General features: G+C 47.3%; 1 protein-coding gene across 1 annotated transcript in view; it reads left to right on the forward strand.

Annotated features, from left to right (window-relative positions):
* SPINT2 (serine peptidase inhibitor, Kunitz type 2) overlaps positions 1 to 19,224 on the forward strand; it is a 29,223-nt gene extending 9,999 nt beyond the window's left edge. The window contains exons 2-7 of the mRNA XM_047789848.1: positions 9,757 to 9,927; positions 15,066 to 15,125; positions 16,437 to 16,490; positions 16,893 to 17,054; positions 17,417 to 17,455; positions 18,938 to 19,224. Coding sequence (XP_047645804.1) covers positions 9,757 to 9,927; positions 15,066 to 15,125; positions 16,437 to 16,490; positions 16,893 to 17,054; positions 17,417 to 17,455; positions 18,938 to 19,104 — 653 coding nt within the window. The 3' untranslated portion in view covers positions 19,105 to 19,224. The remainder of the gene's footprint in view (positions 1 to 9,756; positions 9,928 to 15,065; positions 15,126 to 16,436; positions 16,491 to 16,892; positions 17,055 to 17,416; positions 17,456 to 18,937) is intronic.
* Positions 19,225 to 20,515: the final 1,291 nt, after the last annotated feature.

Genomic DNA, 20,515 nt, shown 5'->3' on the forward strand with positions numbered 1-20,515 from the left:
TCCCATACAGGCCATTGTCAAGAGAGCCTCAAGACTGAAGTTCCCATCATGGCTTAGTGGAAAACGAATCCGACTGGTATCCTTGAGGATGCATATTCGATCCCTGGCCTTGCTCGGTGGGTTAAGGATCCAGCGTTGCCGTGAGCTGTGGTGTGGGTTGCAGACACTCTTAGGATCCAGCGTTGCTGTGGCTGTGGTGTAGGCCAGCAGCTGCACCTCCCAATCTATCCCTAGCCTGGGGACTTCCATATGCTGAAGGTACGACCCTAAAAAGCAAAAAAAAAAAAAAAAAAAAAGATAGCCTCAAGATTAATAAAAGGTGCATTCTACAGCAGGAAACAAAAGTAAAGATGTCACAAAACAGGACTTTTTGCTAAGACACTTGTCAGTAAACATTTTTATACTAACCAGATCCAGAATGTGTATAAGTCACACAGAGAGGCCTTCACTTCAGCTTGGGCTGAGTTGTATTTATAATGTCCTCAAGTTATTCTCAGCTCTCACCTTAACCTAAAAGGATTTTTAAGGAGAAATCCCTCTCATTTACACCAGAATATTTGCAGTACCAGATGTCTGGGTTTTTCCACATCAAGTAATTCTCAGCAGACATGGATTGGTCTGGCAGAATTTAACTCACTTCTGACACTAACTGCTGGGAGTGGGCACAGACCCTGCTCACTCAGGTTAAGGGCTCAGTCCCACAAGACTGCCCCTCCCCACTTCAGATGCCAATCAAAGCCCTGGGTTGTTGCCTGTCAGCCTGACCAACCTGCTTTATAAATCAAGGGTTCTCATAACCTCCTCAGGTTCAATAATTTGCTAGAATGGTTCACAGAACTCAGGGAAACAAGGGTACCAGTTTATTATGAAGATACAAATGATCAGCCAAATGAAGGCAGGAGAGGTCTCGAAGGGTCCCCAGGGTAGGAGCTTCTGTCTTTGTGGATTTAGGGGTAAGCCACCCTTCTGGCATGTGGATGTGTTCACCAGCCTAGAAGTCTTTCCAGCCTTTTTGGTTGGGGTATTTTCTGGAAGCTTTATCATGTAGGCATGATGGATTATTAATTCGGTATCCTATCTTTCTCCCCTCCTTGGAGGATAGAGTGTAGGGTTGAAAATTCCAGCCGCAACCTCATGGTTCCTAGTCAGATTCGTTAGCCACTGCGCCACGACAGGAACTCCAGGAAATGTAAGGATTTTAAGAACTTTATATGGGAGTGGCTGGGGGAGAGCACAGACCAAACACATATTCCTAGTTATGTCATAGCTATGATAAGTCTATAATCAGAGCTTTGCTTTATCTTCCTAAGCCTCCCAACGGTCTGATTTAGATACTGCAAGCCTCTAAAATCTGTGTTTTGGTTTGTTTTGTTTGTTTTAATTATTCAGGCATAAATCAGAGAATATGGGGCTTGCTGAATGGAAGAATTCTTCAATTTCCAGCTTTACTAAGAGGTTTATACATTTTTCTTGCATGCATTATTGTTCCCTTGTTATGAAGGAGAAAATATGTGTGCAGGGAGTTTGGGAAAGCTGCCCCCCACCCCTACCCCAACACTTCGGGCTAGGAAGAGGCAGCCAGGGAGTCCTGCACACACTGCTCCTTTACTGCAAGAGCTTCCTGCAGGCCCTGTTCTCTAACCCGTTCCACACCCTTTTGCCAAATGACTCTTCTTACTGTGTCTCTCCCTTATACCAGAGCCTTTGCTCATTTCCTTTGTACCTTGTGTGTTATAAGCCCTTTGATTTACGGTGTGATTGTAATACTTTACCACGGGTATGATTTTTTTTTTTTTTTCCTTCTATCCAAGCCAGTCTTAAGGCTCTAACTTACTTGTGAACCCCTGGAAGGCAAGGGCCTTCTATGTAGAATGTCTACACAGCTCAGTTTACCTTGGAGGGTTCTGGTTTATGCCACCGTATTTCCCAGGGTAACTATTAAGAACACCCCTTTTCACTCTATAAAGTGTCTTGATTTGGAAAATAAATTACATGATTACTCCACTTACATATATTAGCTCTTCACCAAACACTTGCTGCTTAGTACTGCTTAAGATATTAGGGAGTTTTGTGCATTCGGTTTAGTACCAGGGAATTCTCATTGTTTGCTTTTTGATACTGAGGAGTGAATTCTGCTCTCCTGTTTGTGTGTGTGTGTGTGTAAAGTAGTATTTTCAGATGTCTGAGGATTAGTTCAAGAGGATTATTGTAGCAAATCATTTCCCTTTGGTTGTTATCCTTAGAACTCTAAATGGCTTTAATGAAAAACAGTAGTTTTCAGTTTTTAGTGATGGAAGGGTGTGCTGTGGTGTTTTTGGCAAAGGATAAACTTGAGGAATGTGTGGTCAGCATTGTCCTAAGGAACGTTGAGTCCTGGAGTATCCTGGTGGCTCAGTAGGTTAAGGATCTGGCATTATCATTGCTGTGGCTCAGGTCATTACTATGGTGCAGGTTTGATCCCTGGCCCCGGAACTTCCCCATGCTGTGGGCATGGCCAAAAAAATCATATGCAATAAAAGTTTTATTGGAATGACAGCCTTGGTCCTTCATTTATAGAAGTGTCTCAGGCTACTTTCACGCTACAGTGATAGAGTTGAGTAGTTAGACTCTGTGACCCATGAAGCCTAAAATAGAGGCAGTCCTTGCCTTGTATGGTTTTTAACTTGCACAGATTTGTTACTACAGTATATTAACTGAGTACGTGAGTACAGAACAAGTTTCCGCTGTTAGCTCTTTGGTCACAAATCACTGTGTAAATAACATACGCATGGTGATTGGTCACACACAGCAAAGCTTGTAGTTGTGTTTCCTCCTTGTTTGTTTGCCAGTTTACAGAAAGAAATAGTTAATTGATAGAATTGGCAAAAAAAAGGGGGGGGCGAAACTGCAACAGAGAGGAAAAAGTGATAACCCCAAAAGTGAAATTCCAATCAAATATAAATGGAGTGATAGAAGAATGAGCTAACTGTGGGAATGTTGAGACCGGATATGCAGCCAGAGGAGCTTATCTACAGAAATGGGGAAAGTAGTTGTGACAAAAAATGATGATGTTCCAGTGGAAACAATGCTGGCAAAAACCTCCATAGAGGCCAAGCAACTCTCAGAGCAATTTCTTTCTTTTTTTCCTTTTTAGGGCCACACTCACAGCATATGGAAGTTCCCAGGCTAGGGGTCGAATTGGAGCTGCAACTGCCAGCCTACACCACAGCCACAGCAACGCGGGATCCGAGCCACATCTGTGACCTACACCACAGCTCATGACAATGCCAGATCCTTAAGCCACTGAGCAATGCCAGGGGTCGAACCCATATCCTCATGGATACTAGTCGGATTTGTTTCTGCTGCGCCACATCGGGAACTCCTGCAGTTGGATTCTTAACCCAATGTGCCACAGCAGGAACTTGGATCCAGGGCTTTCTCACTAGGATACGGTGAGGTAGGAAGTTGGTGTTTTTCAGTTTATAGCACCCATGGGAGTAAAGAGTGCATCAGAGACTAGAATCTAGGATAATTATTTTGCTTATTTTATTTTTATTTATTTATTTATTTATTTTTTGTCTTTTGTCTTTGTTGTTGTTGTTGTTGTTGTTGATATTTCTTGGGCCGCTCCCGCGGCATATGGAGGTTCCCAGGCTAAGGGTTGAATCGGAGCTGTAGCCACCGGCCTACACCAGAGCCACAGCAACGCGGGATCCGAGCCGTGTCTGCAACCTACACCACAGCTCACGGCAACAGCGGATCGTTAACCCACTGAGCAAGGGCAGGGACCGAACCCGCAACCTCATGGTTCCTAGTCGGATTCGTTAGCCACTGCGCCATGATGGGAACTCCTATTTTGCTTATTTTAAAAGTAAACTTACTCTGAATGAGTATAAAAGCATGAGTAAGAGAAAACAGGAAGTTCGAGGTGGTGGTTAATTCAGGGGAGAGAGAATAGATGCAACTGAAGTGAGGGAATATATAAAGGGTTTCAGCTCAGTCATATTTTGGTCCTTTAAAATTTTTGAATTTGGGAGTTCCTGCTATAGCACGATAGATCAGCGCCGTCTCTGCAGCACCAGGATGCAGGTTTGATCCCCATATGGCTGACCATATGCCACAGGGCAGCCAAAAATTAAAAAGTTAAAATTTGATAAAGCTGAGAAGTAGATACATTTGTGTCATGCCATTTTAATATTTCTGTAACGTCCTTGTTAGGAGGTGGCAGCAGGTCATCCCAGCTAACTGCTTCTTGTTTTTGTTAAAGCTCTAGTGACTTCAGAACCAGAGAAACCTGTTTTCTATGACAAAGACCAGTCTGTTTGGCAGTTTTGTAATAGCTAATGTTCAAAATGCCTGTGAGGGTTTTGTAATTTAGTCGTATCTCAGTTAATGTGTGATTTTAACCATTTCTGATGCTGTTCCAAGAGAATGTTACTGTTGCCTAAAGGCAGGAATTCCATTTTTACATATTCTGAAGCGAGAGCGTATCCAAATTTGGTGCCCTTCAACTTTTCCCCGTTTTTCCCTCCTTTCTTTTTTCTTTTGTTTTTTAGGGCCGCACCTGTGGCATATGGAGGTTCCCAGGCTGGGGGTCCAATCAGCTACAGCTGCTGGCCTATGCCGGCGCCACAGCAACGCTGGATCCTTAACCCACGGAGTGAGGCCAGGGATCGAACCCGCAACATCATGGTTCCTAGTTGGATTTGTTTCTGCTGTGCCATGATAGGAACTTCGTCCCGTTTTTTCTTACTCTGAATTTTGAATGTATTTAATTGCGCCAGCATTTATAAGCACACAAATGACTTGAAATGTATTTTTCATGATTGTTTCCCAATCATGAAAAGACCAGTTTAGAATTTTGTTATCTCTTAATAATAACAGTTATTTATCAAGGAATAACTTCCCGAAAATTGTCCAACCAAGTCCCCCTCAGCCTTGGCCTGTTTTTCGGTCTGGTGTTGTCAGTGACCCTGTCATTGAGTGTGACCATAAACAGGCCTCATAGAGGGCCTGGCCTTGGTGAGCCCTCCACTGTGATGAAGCTTTGAGGAATGTTTTGGCTTTTAGGCAACTTCAGTTTCATGTTTTTCCCACTGCCTGTCACTATAGTGGCTTTTTCTTTCTTTCCATCCAAGGGGTCATTATGTTTGGGCCTGGGCTCAGATCAGACCAGCGTGAATTCAGATCCAGCTCTGCTGCTTTCCTAGCTTAACCTGCCCGAAGCCCCATTATTCTCGTTTGTAAAGGGGGATGTTATTGTGTGATTCACAGTTTTATTGTGATTGTTAGAAATACTGCACATAACGTGCCTGGCATCAGGCTTGGGGAAGGCAGTGAATTGGGGTGTCAAGAAATAAGTCATGCTCTGTATTTTGGTTCATTCTGATTTTAAGCTGGGTCTGCCAAAGGATAGTACTTTAACTTTTTTGAAATTGTCCTAAGGAAAGTAATGTCATGAAAGCCATCTTACATAGTGAAGTATTTCTGGCTTTTTGTACAAGCTTTTTAGAGAACAACAAAAGAAAATGCATTAATATCATTTGAAGTGTGGTGAAGAATACGTGTGGCTTGTGTTTCCTAAAGGAATGTTCTGTCTTTTGAAACAAGCAAGCAAGCAAACAAAACCAAAATCCTTTTTCATGAGTTCACCTCCATAAGCCTAGGAAGTAAAATGTATATCACAGAGGCTTAAAAGTAATTTAGTTGGTAAAGCATATGACAAAGTGGGACTTTTTCTCCATTTGACAAGGAGCCTCCGTGCAGAAGGGACTCTGTCTTGACACAGTAAGAGTGTGGGTAAATTTCATCTTAGTTGAAACTAGCTTTGGCCAACCAATATGCTACTTAGAACTCTTCTACTCTAATCGAATTTGTGTAAAAAAGAGATTAGTTTTCTCTCTTTTTATTATAGGAATTTTCAAATGTACACAAAGCAGTGAAGAAAGTAGGTTTGTGAGCCCCCATAGACCGTCACTCAGCTTCACCAGAATGACACCATTCAGTCTTTCCAGACAAACTATGTTTTTAGTCCAAGTTCTCTTTTTTTATTGTCATCTTAGGGCCCCACCCGCAACATATGGGAATTCCCAGGCTAGGGTTTGAATTGGAGCTGTAGCCGCCGGCCTTCGCTCCAGCCACAGCAATGCCAGATCCAAGCCGCATCTGCGACCTACACCACAGCTCACAGCAACGCCGGATCCTTAACCCACTGAGCAAGGCCAGAAATCAAACCCACATCCTCATGGATACTAGTCTGATTCGTTTCTGCTGAGCCACGATGGGAACTCACCAAGTTCTCTCTTGATAGACATTTCTAAATTTTGTCCCCTGTACATAAATTGTTTCCTCCATCCAAGGAACTTACCGAAAGTTTTCACCACGCCCAAGGAACCCGAAAATAAGGCTGCTTCTGAAACGTAAACTGTGAGATCCATGTGTGATCATTGAGAGCAGAAGTGAGCAGTTGTCTGAGACAGAATGGCCTTCCAGGCCCACAAGATGTATAATGAAGGGACCAACGTATTTACAGGAGGAGAAACAGAAATGTTCCAGAGGCAGACCTAGACCGTGCTCTCTTGGTCCAAGCACACCCTGAGCTGTCTGCTGCGAGCCTCTATTCTGCCTGGTGGATGCTAGCAGAGAGGATGTTCACAGGAATCCTTGAGAAGACTTCCTCACTCTGCCTCCAAGTGACCTGCTTTATTTCAGAGTGCTTTCTGAGGTGGTACACTGGTAAACCTCAAACCTGCTTGTCAGTTATTTTCTCAGTATCCTCTTGTGCACCTTGTTAGCAAGGATCAGCATCCCTGCGCCTCATCAGCGCTGAGGCGCTGAGAGCGTCTGTCGGAACCCACAAAGACGAGGACTAGATTCTGGGCAGTGTTGATATGAAGGTAACTGTCATCCATCCCTGTATAAGCTTTTCTCCTCTTCCTCTTTACATAGCCTCGGGCTTCTATGCATGTGTATCTGGCACCCAAATTTTATGCTGTGGTTGCCTTTCTGCCTTGAGCTTTGTTAGACCCCTCTCGGGTGTTTATTTCAACTGAGACATAATTCACATTCCATACAGTGTGCAGTTCCTCCCTTGGATTTTTTGGTTAAAAGGCTCTGCCTGAAGCTGCTCAGGAAGCAAGGACACAAAGCAGTCAGTGATCCCTAGGGCTCTCAGCTTGGAAGGGCGTTGGATAGGCCATTGCCACCTTGGCAACAGTTGTGTGCTCCCTGCCTTGATGTTTTCAGTTTGGGGTCATAGGTGGATCCTGTGGGTGTCCCCTCCCTCTTGTCTTGTTGGTAGCAGCGCTGCCTCTGGCATTTGACAGCCAGGTGGGCTGGGAGAATCACACACCAGAGTCCTCTTCTCCTGCCATGTTTTCCCTGGGCCTTGTTGATTGTGTTTGTTTTGTGACCTTTGATACCTGCTCCAGGTGAACATCCAGTTGGTTCTGGTTGATGTGTTATGTAAACCAAAGGTGCCCAGGCCCATTAAAAACAAAACAAAACAAAACGAAAAAAACCAAACTGATTTAAGTATTTACATACCGTAAAATCACATGTTTTAAGCATACGATTCCCCCCATAAAAAGAGTACAGCTCGGTGACTTTTGGTACATTTAGAGAGTTGTACGTCTATGCCCACGATACAATTTTAGACATTTCCATCATCCCCAAAAGATCCATCCCTATGCCCATTTGTGGTCACTCTCCACCTTCAACCCCCCGCCCCCCAGCTCCAGGCAAACACTAAGCTCCTTCCTATCTCTACTGCCTTTTCTGGATGTAGTATAACATTCCATTCATATGAAGTATCCAGATAAGGAACTTTTTTTTTTTTTTTTGTCTATCATCTTTTTGAGGGCCACACCTGCAGCATATGGAGGTTCCCAGGCTAGGAGTCTAATTGGAGCTGCAGCCGCTGGCCGACACCACAGCCACAGCAGATCTGAGCCGCACCTGCAACCTACACCATAGCTCCCAGCAACGCCGGATCCTTAACCCACTGAGCGAGGCCAGGGATTGAACCGGCAACCTCACGGTGCCTAATTGGATTCGTTTCCACTGTGCCACGATGGGAACTCCCCAGATAAGGTGCTTTTTAGCTGGTGATTGAAGTGATGGTTGCTTTCAAATGAACAGAGGATGTTTTACTTCAGAGTATATGCTTATTCTGCTGTACTGGTTACCTGTAATTTATTGGTATTTGTGGGAGTTCCTTAGGGTGTTTGTTTTGCATAGTGACAACCTTTTTTGTCCATAGATAGATGTTTTGTGGAACATTTGGTTTCATGCCCATCACTGTGACGTATTCTGAGAGACACAAGAGGAACACACATCCTGCCCACTGTGCCTTCAAAAGGCATTCCCTAGTTGGTGAGGTAAACCTAGCAAACATGAAAACAGCCAGGGAGCAGTTAATGACAGCGTGTAACCAAGTGTTGGGCCCTGGGATGTTTTTATTTGAGATGTTTATCCAGCATCCTTCGTGGGGCCCAGAGCAGGTTGGAATGCCCTTATGCCAGAGACAGAGGAAAGCCAGGGTGTAGGGAGAGGCGATGTGGGCTCATGATCCCAGGAGGGGCTCATGTGGTGCAGAGCAGACTCTGAATCACATGGTCAGGTTACTCCCTTTTCAAGTTGCTTTCAATCCTCCTGCTTCCTCCAGGAGAAAGTTTCATTCTCCTGCAAGTGATACCTCCAGCACTTGCTTGTCTCTTTTTAAGAGACAGAGCAGATTTCTAGGCCTTATGCAGGCAAATGTATATATGGCTGGCATTTTATAATTATTCTGTTTCCCATGTACCATAGTGGGGCCAGGTTTTGAGGCACTTTGAACCCCAGGCCCATCTTGGTGTGCTCAGAAGGACCTGGTGTGCTGGAGCAGAGGAGTGGCTGGAGTTGCCTTTGGATGCTTGGCAGTGGAGGGAACTAGCATGAGGGAGCTTCTTTCTGAGGCTCTTGTGATTTGAGTATGAAGTGGACAGAGAGAATTGGGAAAGGGGTTTTGAGGGGTGGGAGGGCTAAGAGCGCCAGGCCATGCACTTCCTTCCTGATCTTGCATCGCCAGCTCTGACCTGTGCCAGGCTCCCTTTGGCCCAGTGAGACAGACACATATCCAGAAGGATCCTGCAGTCTTTTTTTTTTTTTTTTTGCCTTAGTCTGTTTTTTTGCCTTTGAAAGTCCTATTTCTATACTCTGTGCGTGTGTCTTTGATGATGGGGGGAGAGGACAAAATCGACGACATGCAACTGAAATGCAGTTTAGTTGTGTGGGCCAGTATCTTTGTTGTTAGATGATGCATTTCTTTCCTATACAAGAAAGGAATCAGCAAGTAGGCCTGATGGTGACACTTTAGAAACAGCTCATAGGAGTTCCTGTCGTGGCTCAGCAGTAGCAAACCCTGCTAGTATCCATGAGGATGCAGGTTCGATCTCTGGCCTCACTCAGTGGGTTAAGGATGCAGTGTTAAGCTGGGGTGTAGGCTGCAGACACGGCTCGGATCTGGCATTGCTGTGGCTGTGGTGTAGGCTGGCAATTGCAGCTCCGATTCAACTCCTAGCCTGGGAACTTCCATATGCCGCAAGTGTGGCCCTAAAAAACAGCGAAAGGAAAGAAAGAAAGAAACAGCTCACAGAGGAACTGTTCAGGAACTTAAGCCTCTCGTTCTCCTCTTCGGGCTCTGGAGAACGGTGGGCCTCCTCCTACAGGTCTGTGCGTGTTCTCTGTTGCCAGAATTGCCTTTCCAAGCTAATGGCTCTCTGTTTTGCTGTGCTTTAGATTTTTGCCAAGTTCCAAAGGTGGTGGGAAGATGCCGAGCGTCCATCCCTAGGTGGTGGTACAATGTCACTGGTGGATCCTGTCAGCAGTTTGTGTATGGAGGCTGTGAAGGGAATGACAATAATTACATGACTAAGGAGGAATGTCTTGCAAAGTGTGCTGGTGTCACAGGTAAGACAGTGCTGGTTGGGGAAGTTTTATTATCTAGAGACACTTTATTAATTGGGATGTAGATGCCTTTTGCTCATTACTACTTCTTCATGGGTGAAACTGGGAGATGTTTGGGTTTTTTTTTTTTTTTTTTTGCTATTTCTTGGGCCGCTCCTGCAGCATATGGAGGTTCCCAGGCTAGGGGTCCAATCGGAGCTGTGGCCACCGGCCTACACCAGAGCCACAGCAACGCGGGATCCGAGCCGCATCTGCAACCTACACCACAGCTCATGGCAACGCCGGATCGTTAACCCACTGAGCAAGGGCAGGGACCGAACCCGCAACCTCATGGTTCCTAGTCGGATTTGTTAACCACTGCGCCACGACGGGAACTCCGGGAGATGTTTTTAAAAGCAGAAGAAACAGGCACAGTGCGAAGGTCGTCCACACAGTGGTTTCACAGTGGTACCTTCTCTCCTCTTGCCAGAAAGGAGAGAGTAGGCCGCCGACTGGAGCCAGGGGACAGGGACATGACTGTGTCTTCTCCCCAACTTTCTCTCTGCCACTACCGAGTGCAGGTCCCACGCCAGACCTGACATGAGCAGAGTCCTCCTGGTCCCTTCAGATGGGCCACCCTCCTTGCTCTCTGGGACAAATGACTTGGGGAACTTTCCCTGACAGCCAAGTTATGAATCAAGCTAAAACCGGAACATACTTCCTGGAGTCCGTCCTTCTCCCAGCCTTTACCAGTGAGAGAGAAATTCTGTAGAATCAAGATAATGTTGACCCTGAGAGCTTCCCCAGTTTAAATAAAAACCCAAAATGCCACAACCGCATGTGCTGGCTCTGAGCAGAGCCTCAAGGAACTCCTCGAGACCTGCTGGCAGTGAGACACTGGCCCTCTGAGGCCTGATCCCTCCCAAGTGGTCCAGAGCCCCGAGGATGTGGCCAGCCAAACGGTCTGTTGAAGATTTTCTTTTTTTTCTTTCTTTTTTTTGTCTTTTTAGGGCCGCACCCACAGCATATGGAGGTTCCCAGGCTAGGGGTCTAATTGGAGCTGCAGCTGCTGGCCTATACCACAGCCACAGCAACACCAGATCCGAACCTCGTCTGCGACCTACGCCACAGCTCACGGCAACGCCGGATCCTTAACCCACTGAGTGAGGCCAAGGATCGGACCCGCAACCTCATGGTTCCTAGTCGGATTCGTTTCCACTGTGCCACAACGGGAACTCCTCCTGTTGAAGATTTGCATTGGCTGTTTCCTTAACGTTGTAACGGGATTTTTTGCATCCATTCTCAATGTCTTGGCGCCGATGTTAAGACTCTGGATTGTGATGATTCTGTCAGGATGTGCTGTGCCCTCAGTGCTCACCGCCACCAGCAGCAGCCTGCGAGCCTGTGCCCAGAGACAGGCCTTGCATCCTAGTCAGGTTTTTATGTCTCCTCGAAAACTGCCTGTAACCTCTCTTGTCTTTGAGCTTTGCATTCAGAAGTCAGACAAGCTTATTAAAATGTGCAAAGAGAGAAAAACAACAGTGGCCTTGGCTTTATGACCTGAGGTTTAACGTATAATGCCCGGGCACACAAGCTTGGCAGTGGCCGAGCGCCTTGAGGAGTGTTTTGTTGATCTTTGTGTGCCCGGTGCCCATGAAGACGATCAGCAAGTGTTGGGAGAGCTGAGGTGGCTGGTATTGTTTTAGGATCATACACATGGGTGGCAACTGGCAACCTTCCTGGATGGTGACTGAGAAAAATACTATTTACTGTTTGCAGTTTTCTGTTTGCAGCTATGATCCAGGGTCGGGGTAGGAATTAGGGGAAATCTTTTTTTGCCACCTTTTCCGTCCTTTCCCAATTACGAGGTGACAGTAGCAAATGTACAAAGAACACAAGCAGTGGACAGTGGGTGCTAAGATGTCTCTGCAGGGGGCCACAGGGTGTTGTGTTTTGCTGGGAAAAGGCAGACAGTGTCTCCCTAGAGGTCAGCCAGAGTCTGGCTGTGTCCTTGAGGTCCCAGAAAGCTCATTTGCTAGCACCCGAGCATGGCTGCTCTGCACAGCTCCTGAGGCTGTCTCATGGGTCCGTGAGGAGAACGGGAGCTGCCCGGGCAGCTAGTCCCTGGAGTTTTTGCCAGCATATTCACTGCGGGGAGTCAAACAATAATGAGAATGCCAGTTTATTCGTTATTAATTAATTAATTGTATGAGAACCACCGAAGGGACCAAACACTTGCGTCCTGTGTCTCCACCTTTAGTCTGTGTGAGCAAAACTTGCAGCCAAATTCCCTGAAGATCTTTTGATGCGGAGAGAGGCAGAGCTAGGGGAGCTGGTCTGTGATGGGAATACTGAATGACAGCAGGTTAGGCCAACCCCACGCCTTTCCACAGCGGGTCCTGGATCCTGCCAGTGCTCCCATTTTTATACTCCCTTAACTAGCTAGTCTCTCCACCCCATCCTCTTAGCTTTGTGGTGTGTGTGTGAAATAAAATATACATAAAGTTTACCATTTTAACCATTTTTATTTTGTTTATTTAGTCCTCTTTTTTTTTTTTTTTTTCTCTTTAGGGCCACACCCGTGGCATATGGACTTCCCCAGGCGAAGGGTCTAATTGGAGCTACTACAGCTGCCAGCCTACATTATTTTTTTCTTTGCATGGACTTTTTTTTTTAATTACTCAATGAATTTTATTACATTTATAGTTGTACAACAATCATCCCAACCCAATTTTATAGCATTTCCATCACAAACCCCCAGCGCATCCCCCCCACCCCCAGCCTATCTCATTTGGAAACCGTAAGTTTTTCAAAGTCTGAGTCAGAATCTATTCTGCAAAGAAGTTCCTTGTGTCCTTTTTTTAGATTCCACATGTAAGTGATAGCATATGATGTTGGTGTCTCATTGTCTGACTGACCTCACTTAGGCATGATAATTTCTAGGTCCATCCATGTTGCTGCAAATGCCGTTATTTCTTTCCTTTTAATGGCTGAGTAATATTCCATTGTGTGTATGTAACACATCTTCTCTATCCACTCCTCTGTCGATGGACATTTGAGTTGTTTCCATGTCTTGGCTATTGTATAGACTGCTGCAATGAACCTTGGAGTACAAGTGTCTTTTCGGGTCATGGTTTTCTCTGGATAGATGCCCAAGAGTTGGATTGCTGGATCAAATGGTAATTCTATTTTTAGTTTTCTGAGGAATCTCCATATTGTTTTCCCCAGCAGTTGCACCAATTGACATTCCCACCAACAGTGTACTAGGGTTCCCTTTTCTCCACACCCTCTCCAGCACTTATTGTTTGTAGACTTTTTGATGATGGCCATTCTGGCTGGTGTAGGTGTACCTCATCGTGGTTTTGACTTGCTTTTCTTTAATAATTAGTGATGTTGAACATCTTTTCATGTGTTTTTTGACCATCTGTATGTCTTCTTTGGAGAATTGTCTATTTAGATCTTCTGCCCATTTTTGGATGGGCTTGTTTTTTTGGTATGGAGCTGCAGAAGGTGTTTATAAATTTGGGAGATTAATCCCTTGTCAGTCACTTCATTTGCAAATTTCTCCCATTCTGTGGGTTGTCTTTTTGTTTTGTTTAGGGTTTCCTTTGCTGTGCAGGAATTTTTAGGTTCAATTCAGTCCCATTTGTTTATTTTTGTTTTTATTGTCATTACTCTAGGGAGGTGGATGTGAGAAGATATTGCCATGGCTTATGTCAGAGAGTATTTGGCCTATGTTTTCCTCTAAGTGTTTTATAGTATCCGGTCTTATATTTAGGTCTTTAATCCATTTTATTTTTGTGTATGATGTTAGGAAGTGTTCTAATTTCATTCTTTTAGATGCAGCTGTCCAGTTTTCCCAGCACCACTTATTAAACGGACTGTCTTTTCTCCACTGTATATTCTTGCCTGCTTTGTCATAGATTAGTTGTATGTAGGTGCGTGGGTTTAATTCTGGGTTTTCTATCCTGTTCCACTGGTCTTTGTGCCAGTACCATATGGTTTTGATGACTGCTGCTTTGTAGCATAGTCTGAAGTCAGGGAGCCTGATTCCTCCAGCTCCACTTTTCTTTCTCAGGATGGCTTTGGCTATCCTGGATCTTTTGTGCTTCCAAACAAACTTTAAAATATTTTCTTCTAGTTCTCTGAAAAATGTCCTTGGTAATTTGATAGGAATTACACTGAATCTGTAGATTGCCTTGGGTGGTATAGTCATTTTGACAGTATTGATTCAAAACAAATCAAATTTTGATTCACAATGGGAATTCCTATTTAGTCTTTTTAGGGCCACACATGCAGCATATGGAAGTTCCCAGGCTAGGGGTTGAATCAGAGCTACAGCTGTCAGCCTATGCCACAGCCACAGCCACATGGGATTTAAGATGTGTCTGCGACCTACACCACAGCTCAGGGAAACTCTGGATCCCCAACCCACTGAGTCAGACCAGGGATCAGACTCTCATCTTCATGGATACTAGTCAGGTTTGTTGTCGCTGTGCCCCAACGGGAACTCAGCGACCATGTTTATTATTTATTTATTTACGTTTATATATTTATTTATTTTATTTTTCAGCCACACCTGTGACATATGGAAGTTCCTGGGCCAGGGATGGAATCCGAGCCACAGCTGTGACCTGTACCACAGCTGTAGCAATTCTGGATCCTTAACCCACTGTACCAGGCTGGTAATCGAACTGGCACCTCCACAGAGACAAGCCAGATCATTAACCCCCGTGCTACTGTGGGAACTCCCCTTTTTAACCATTTTTTAAGTGCACTGTTTTAGTGGCATTGTCTATTCACACTGCCCTGCATCCCCTTCACGTCTTTATTCATGAGGTGAGTTAATACAGTTCCACAGGTTATTTGGTGCTGGGAGCCATTCGTGTCTTTTTATAAAACCACTTCAGACGTCTTTGCTCTGATTCCCACCTGGTTGATCTTAAAGTTCAACCCGCAAGGGCAGTCTTGGTTCCTTATTTTTGAAGTTCTGGCAGGCTTGTGGTCCAGCATGTACACTGAAGGGCCCACATAAAGGAGAAATGGGAATTGCTGTGAGAGGCACACGGAACCAAGCCTGCTCAGGGACGCAGCTTATTTTGTTTGACCAGGCAGTCCTGGGGGTGCACTTTCTCACCGTACTGTTTTTTGTCCCCTTGTAGAGAGTACCATCAATGATCTGGCCACCAGCAGGAATGGAGCAGATTCCTCTGTTCCAAGTGGTAGGTTCTTAAAAGATCTGGAATGGAATGTGGGCTGTCCAGATGGGTAACTAACTGAAAGGACATTTGTCAATTGCAAGTTGCTCCACCTCCTGGTTCTGCTTGCTCAGAATTGGTGAACTGGGGCTCTGGGCTGCCCGCTTCTGGCTCCTTGCCAGCATCCTTATGCTGGGGAGTTCATGTCCAGTGGACAAGAGGGTAGAGGCATTCAACAGCATTTCCTGGCTGGCCTCCGCTTCCTCCTGGGGGTTTGGGGATTGTGGCTGCTGCCACATACGGCTCCTTCTTCCTCTTTGGGCTGGCCTCAAGTCCCCTGGCCTCTGCCTGCTGCCCTGTCTTCACTGCCCTGTCACCCCTCCTTGCCTGTTCTGTCTCCTTTGCTGCCTGTCATCCTTGTGTCTCTCTCTCTGTCTTGAGTCCTCTGTTCTCTGACACCCCTGCCTCCATGCCCACTGCAGTCCTTGATCTCGAGCTTTGTGTTAGCTTGCTTTGTAGTGCTGGCAGCAGCTGCCCCATTCCTCCTTTATGCTTAAAGGACTCTGCATCGGGAGCCTGGGGTGAGTGGTCCAGATGCACTAGCAAGTCCAACCCCACTTTCCCAAAGGCCAGTCCCCAGGCCTTGGGTTCTGCTGGGAGAGACCTGCTGTGGAGGGAGGGAATCCATCCCCACCCTGTTTGAAAATGTTCCCCAGGCAGCCAGTGGCCACACAGTGGTTGCAGTTTTGGCTCTGGTCCTTTGGTTCTGACATCAGTGTCCACAGGAAGGTGAGCATTTATTAGTTCAGCGGTCGACTGACTTGCAGAATGCCGAGAGTTAGGTCAGAGTCACTTTCCAGTTTTGCTAGGCCGGGAATCCTGTAACTGTCCTAGCCATTGCTTTGTCTGGGTTCCTTGTTTATTTCCGATCTGGCCTCTGCAAGGAGCTGTGGGGCACTGGCATCCTAATTCTGACTTCTGTCCTGTTTCAGAAGAAAATTTCGCCAAGAGAATAAAGGACCTACCCCCTCAGTCAGAGTGTGGATACCTCTGGTCTTCCTCATTACCCCAGAAATGGCGGCTGGGGTTAGTTTCCATAGGAACCCCTGCGGTGACAGGCAGCCTCCCCATCCCTGGTCATTCCATATGTGCTGGGGAGTCCATTCGGACTGGGAGTGGATGGAGCAAAGCTGCCCACAGACGGGGCTCCACTCCCTTCGTTCCGGGTGCCAGAGTGTCCACATTCCCTCAGTGGGCCCTTGTAGACTCAGCCCAGCTGGGCCATGTGTCCAGGGTCCATCCCACCCTCCCTGACATGGATGTTTTGTGTTGCAGTTCCCAGAAGGCAGGATTCTGATGACCTCACCGATGATATTATCAACTATGAAGGTATATATATATGTGTGTGTGTATATTTATTTCTCTTTTTAGGGCCACACCCACGGCACATGGAGGTTTCCAGGCTAGGGGTTGAATTGGAGCTCTAACTGCTGACCTACACCACAGCCACGGCAACGTGGGATCCAAACCACATCTGTGACCTACACCACAGCTCACGGCAATGCCGGATCCTTAACCCAGTGAGTGAGGCCAGGGATCAAACCTTCTTCCTCATGGATACTAGTCGGGTTTGTTAACCCTCGACGGGAACTCCCCTGTAATCAAGTTTCTTTAGTAGAGGGATGTTTTCCCCATTGGCTGGCGGCTGTGTGACTGCTTGGGAGCATTCTAGCTCGGGTCCCCTCTCCTGGGCCCTGCTAACTTGTACCCCTTGGACTGTCTCGCTCCCAGAATACTGCACTGCCAAGGCTGTCACAGGGCCTTGCCGCGCAGCCTTCCCCCGCTGGTACTTTAATGCCGAGAAGAACTCTTGTGATAAGTTCATCTACGGAGGATGCCGGGGCAATAAAAACAGCTACCACTCCAAGGAGGAGTGTATGCAGCGCTGCTTCGGTGAGTCTCCCGACTCCTCAATCTGAGAAACAAGGTGGGCCTCCCAAGTTGATGGGTCCCCCCAGGAGGACACCGGTCCATTTCCTCAGCCCTGAAATGAAGGCCTTGGAAACACTGTCCTCTCAAGTCTCCCCTTGCTCTAGCTCCCCAGGGACAGGGAGAGGCTTGGCCCCAGTTCTTGGACGGGTATATCCTAGGCCCCTTCTGAGGTGGCAAGGTCCCAACGCCCTCAGAAGAGCTGGAAGAAGTCGCTCAGAAAGAGCCCCCCATGGAGGCTGAGGGGGAGGGAGATTCTCAGGTGGCTGCAGCTCCGGGGGGAGGAGAGCTGAGAGCGGACCTCAAGGTTGTGTGTTCTCTTCCAGGCAAGCAGTTGTATCCTGCCCTGCCCCGCGGCACTAAAGGTAAGTGGCCTCGGGCCCCTCCACCTGCCCTGACCAAGCTCAGCTGCTTTGCAGGCTCGTGTTGTCTCGGACACATCGTCCTTCACTGTAAAGATCTTGAGAAGGGCCAGGCAGCTTGGAACATGTGCTGGATGTTTGTCCCCCCGAACAGTGGACATAAACAGGCTTAGGAGTGAGGCCACCTCTGCCCAGGCAGTCTGGGGGCGACCAGAGGACACAGCCTACTGTTTTCAGTTGTATGGGGGTCTGCTGTATCGGTAGGTCTGAGACTGACTCCGGTTGGGGGGAACTTTGCTGTCGTGGGGTGTACAGAGTTGACTGTGGCAAGACGAAAAGCCCTTGCCGTGTGTGGGCAGAGTGTGGCCTCAGTCAGTGCTGCTGTCCCCATGCAGTCTGGTCTGACAAGGAGGCCAAGCCTCCTCTTTTGTTTCGGATGCTGAGTCATGGATGGGAGTGTTTGTACAAAGACCTGCCACACGGGTTTGGCCTCTTTCCACTTGGGTCCTTGTTAAGGAGCCCAGGCCTGTCCCATGTGTCTGCTCTGCTTTAGAAGAGGAATGAAGCTCCAACCTGGTTGGCCAGGCATGAGGGTCTGGAGGGTTGGAGGTGGAGAAGGAATCGACCCTGTCCCATTCTGCAGCCAAGGAGGGAGCTGGGTAGCTGACCCAGGAGATCACATTCTTAGGTGTAGCCCCACCTGGAGAAAAAGCATCTTAACTGACCAGTGGGGCAATTAAGAGAACAAGGGTCCCCTCCCGACCCTGCTCCAAACACACCCTTGCTTCTGCCCTTCCCTCATTCCACAGGCAGCCACCCCAGCCCCCTGCAGGGCCACATCTTTCTCTGGCTGGTTGGGGTTGGGAAGGGTGTTGACGCACAGACCAGAGGGGTGTGCTTTTATATCTTGGCGTCCACCTCTTGGCTTGGGATTCCTATAAGAGTTGCCCTTGAGAGGTGGAAGGGAAATACAGAGTTGAAGGTTTTTGGGGAGTTCCCATTGTGGCTCAGCAGTAACGAACCCAACTAGTATCCATGAGGACGTGAGTTCGATCCCTGGCCTTGCTCATTGGGTTAAGGATCCGGCATTGCCATGAGCTGTGGTGTAAGTCACAGACGCGGCTTGGATCTGGCATTGCTGTCATTGTGCTGTAGGCCGGCAGCTCCGGTTCAACCCCTAGCCTGGGAACTTCCATATGCCACAGGTATGGACCTAAAACGACCAAAAAAAAAAAAAAGGAACACAAATAGCCACTCTGTCTGCACATAGCTCAGCCCCTCCTTTTTTCAGGAACATCTTTCTCAAGAGTCCCTACCGGGACTGTCCGTGATAATTTCCTGTCCGGTGGTGTCAGTTCTCCAGACCCTCCCAGGTTAGGGTGGGGGAGCGTCTGGCCCGGGGGCTGCTGGTCCTCCTGTGCCCACGTGGACACTGCTGTGGCCTGCCTTGTCCTGCTGGTTCTGAGGCCTCTCTCTCACCCACAGTGGTGGTCCTGGCAGGGCTGTTCGTGATGGTCCTGGTCCTCTTGCTGGGCGCCTCCATGGTCTGCCTGATCAGGGTGGCCAGAAGAAACCAGGAGCGCGCCCTCCACACCGTCTGGAGCACTGCGGACGACAAAGAGCACCTGGTGAAGAACACTTACGTGCTGTGAATGCCACATCACCAAGGGGCTGCCCGCCCCCACCTTCTGTTGCTGGAAAGAATCTGGGAAGGGAGGGAAGATGTGTGGCAAACGTGTGTGCGCCTTTTCAAATAGAGTGATTGATTTGTATCTGTGTGATCATTAGGGTGTCGGGTCTGATTGTCACTCCAGAAGGTAAGAAGGCTGCTCCCTGGAAATCCTCTTAGAAAAGAGCTGGGCACATTGCAGATGGTCTGACCCTAGACTGGAGTTGGTTCCTCTTCAATTTATTCCTTTGCGATGTAGAGTTTTCTTTGCTTATGTTGAATCCAATTACCTCCTCTCCCATCACCAAAGTGATATCTTCGCAGTTTCCTTTGTTTTGGGTGTTTTTTTTTTAAATAAGTGGAAACATAAGGTTTTTTTTTTAAAATTAGGATTCTGAAAGGAAGAAAGTAAAATGTACAAGTTTAATAAAAAAAAGGGGGGGGGACTTCCCTTTTAAAATAAATTTCAGCATGTGCTTTCTTCTTTCTGGGACTGCTGATTTAAACTCTACCAGAATCGGAGTTCCCGTCGTGGCGCAGTGGTTAATGAATCCGACTAGGAACCATGAGGTTGCGGGTTCGGTCCCTGCCCTTGCTCAGTGGGTTAACGATCCGGCGTTGCCGTGAGCTGTGGTGTAGGTTGCAGACGCGGCTCGGATCCCGCGTTGCTGTGGCTCTGGTGTAGGCCGGTGGCTACAGCTCCGATTCAACCCCTAGCCTGGGAACCTCCATATGCCGCGGGAGCGGCCCAAGAAATAGCAACAACAACAACAACAACAAAAAATAAATAAATAAATAAACTCTACCAGAATCACCACAGGAGCCTACATGAGCTGTCCCGTTCCAGAAACAGACTCCTTAAAACAATAGCATCTTTCAGGTCGTTTTGCGTGAACTAGATCCCACATTACAGCACATGCCCATGGAGTTCTACCAAACAGCACCTGACCTCACCAGCCGGGCTAAGCTCTGTTCTCTTTTCTCTTTAATTTCTCTTTTATTTTTAAACCCTCTTGGCCAGTTGCCCACACTCCCTCTTTTCCCCTCATCCCTGGGCCCCCAGCCCTGCAACCTGCTCACAAACCCGAGCTCAACTGGGGGCATGCGTGAGACCCCAGATGGCAGCACTCAGGCAGTGAAAAGGGGTAAACTCCATTTTCTGAATTTGATTTCACTCTTTAAAAATTCTGGTGACACCCCGCTAACTTTTTTTTTAATGACCTGTTTTGGCATCCATAACTTTCAGATCCAAGCCACGTCTGCGACCTACACCACAGCTCACGGCAACACCGGATCCTTAACCCACTGAGCAAGGCCAGGGATTGAACCTGCATCATCATGGACCTAGTCAGATTCATTTCCGCTGAGCCACGACAGGAACTCCTCTATATGTT

This window comes from Phacochoerus africanus, chromosome 8 (genome assembly GCF_016906955.1).
Source record: "Phacochoerus africanus isolate WHEZ1 chromosome 8, ROS_Pafr_v1, whole genome shotgun sequence".
In the NCBI taxonomy this organism is placed as follows: Eukaryota; Metazoa; Chordata; class Mammalia; order Artiodactyla; family Suidae; genus Phacochoerus; species Phacochoerus africanus.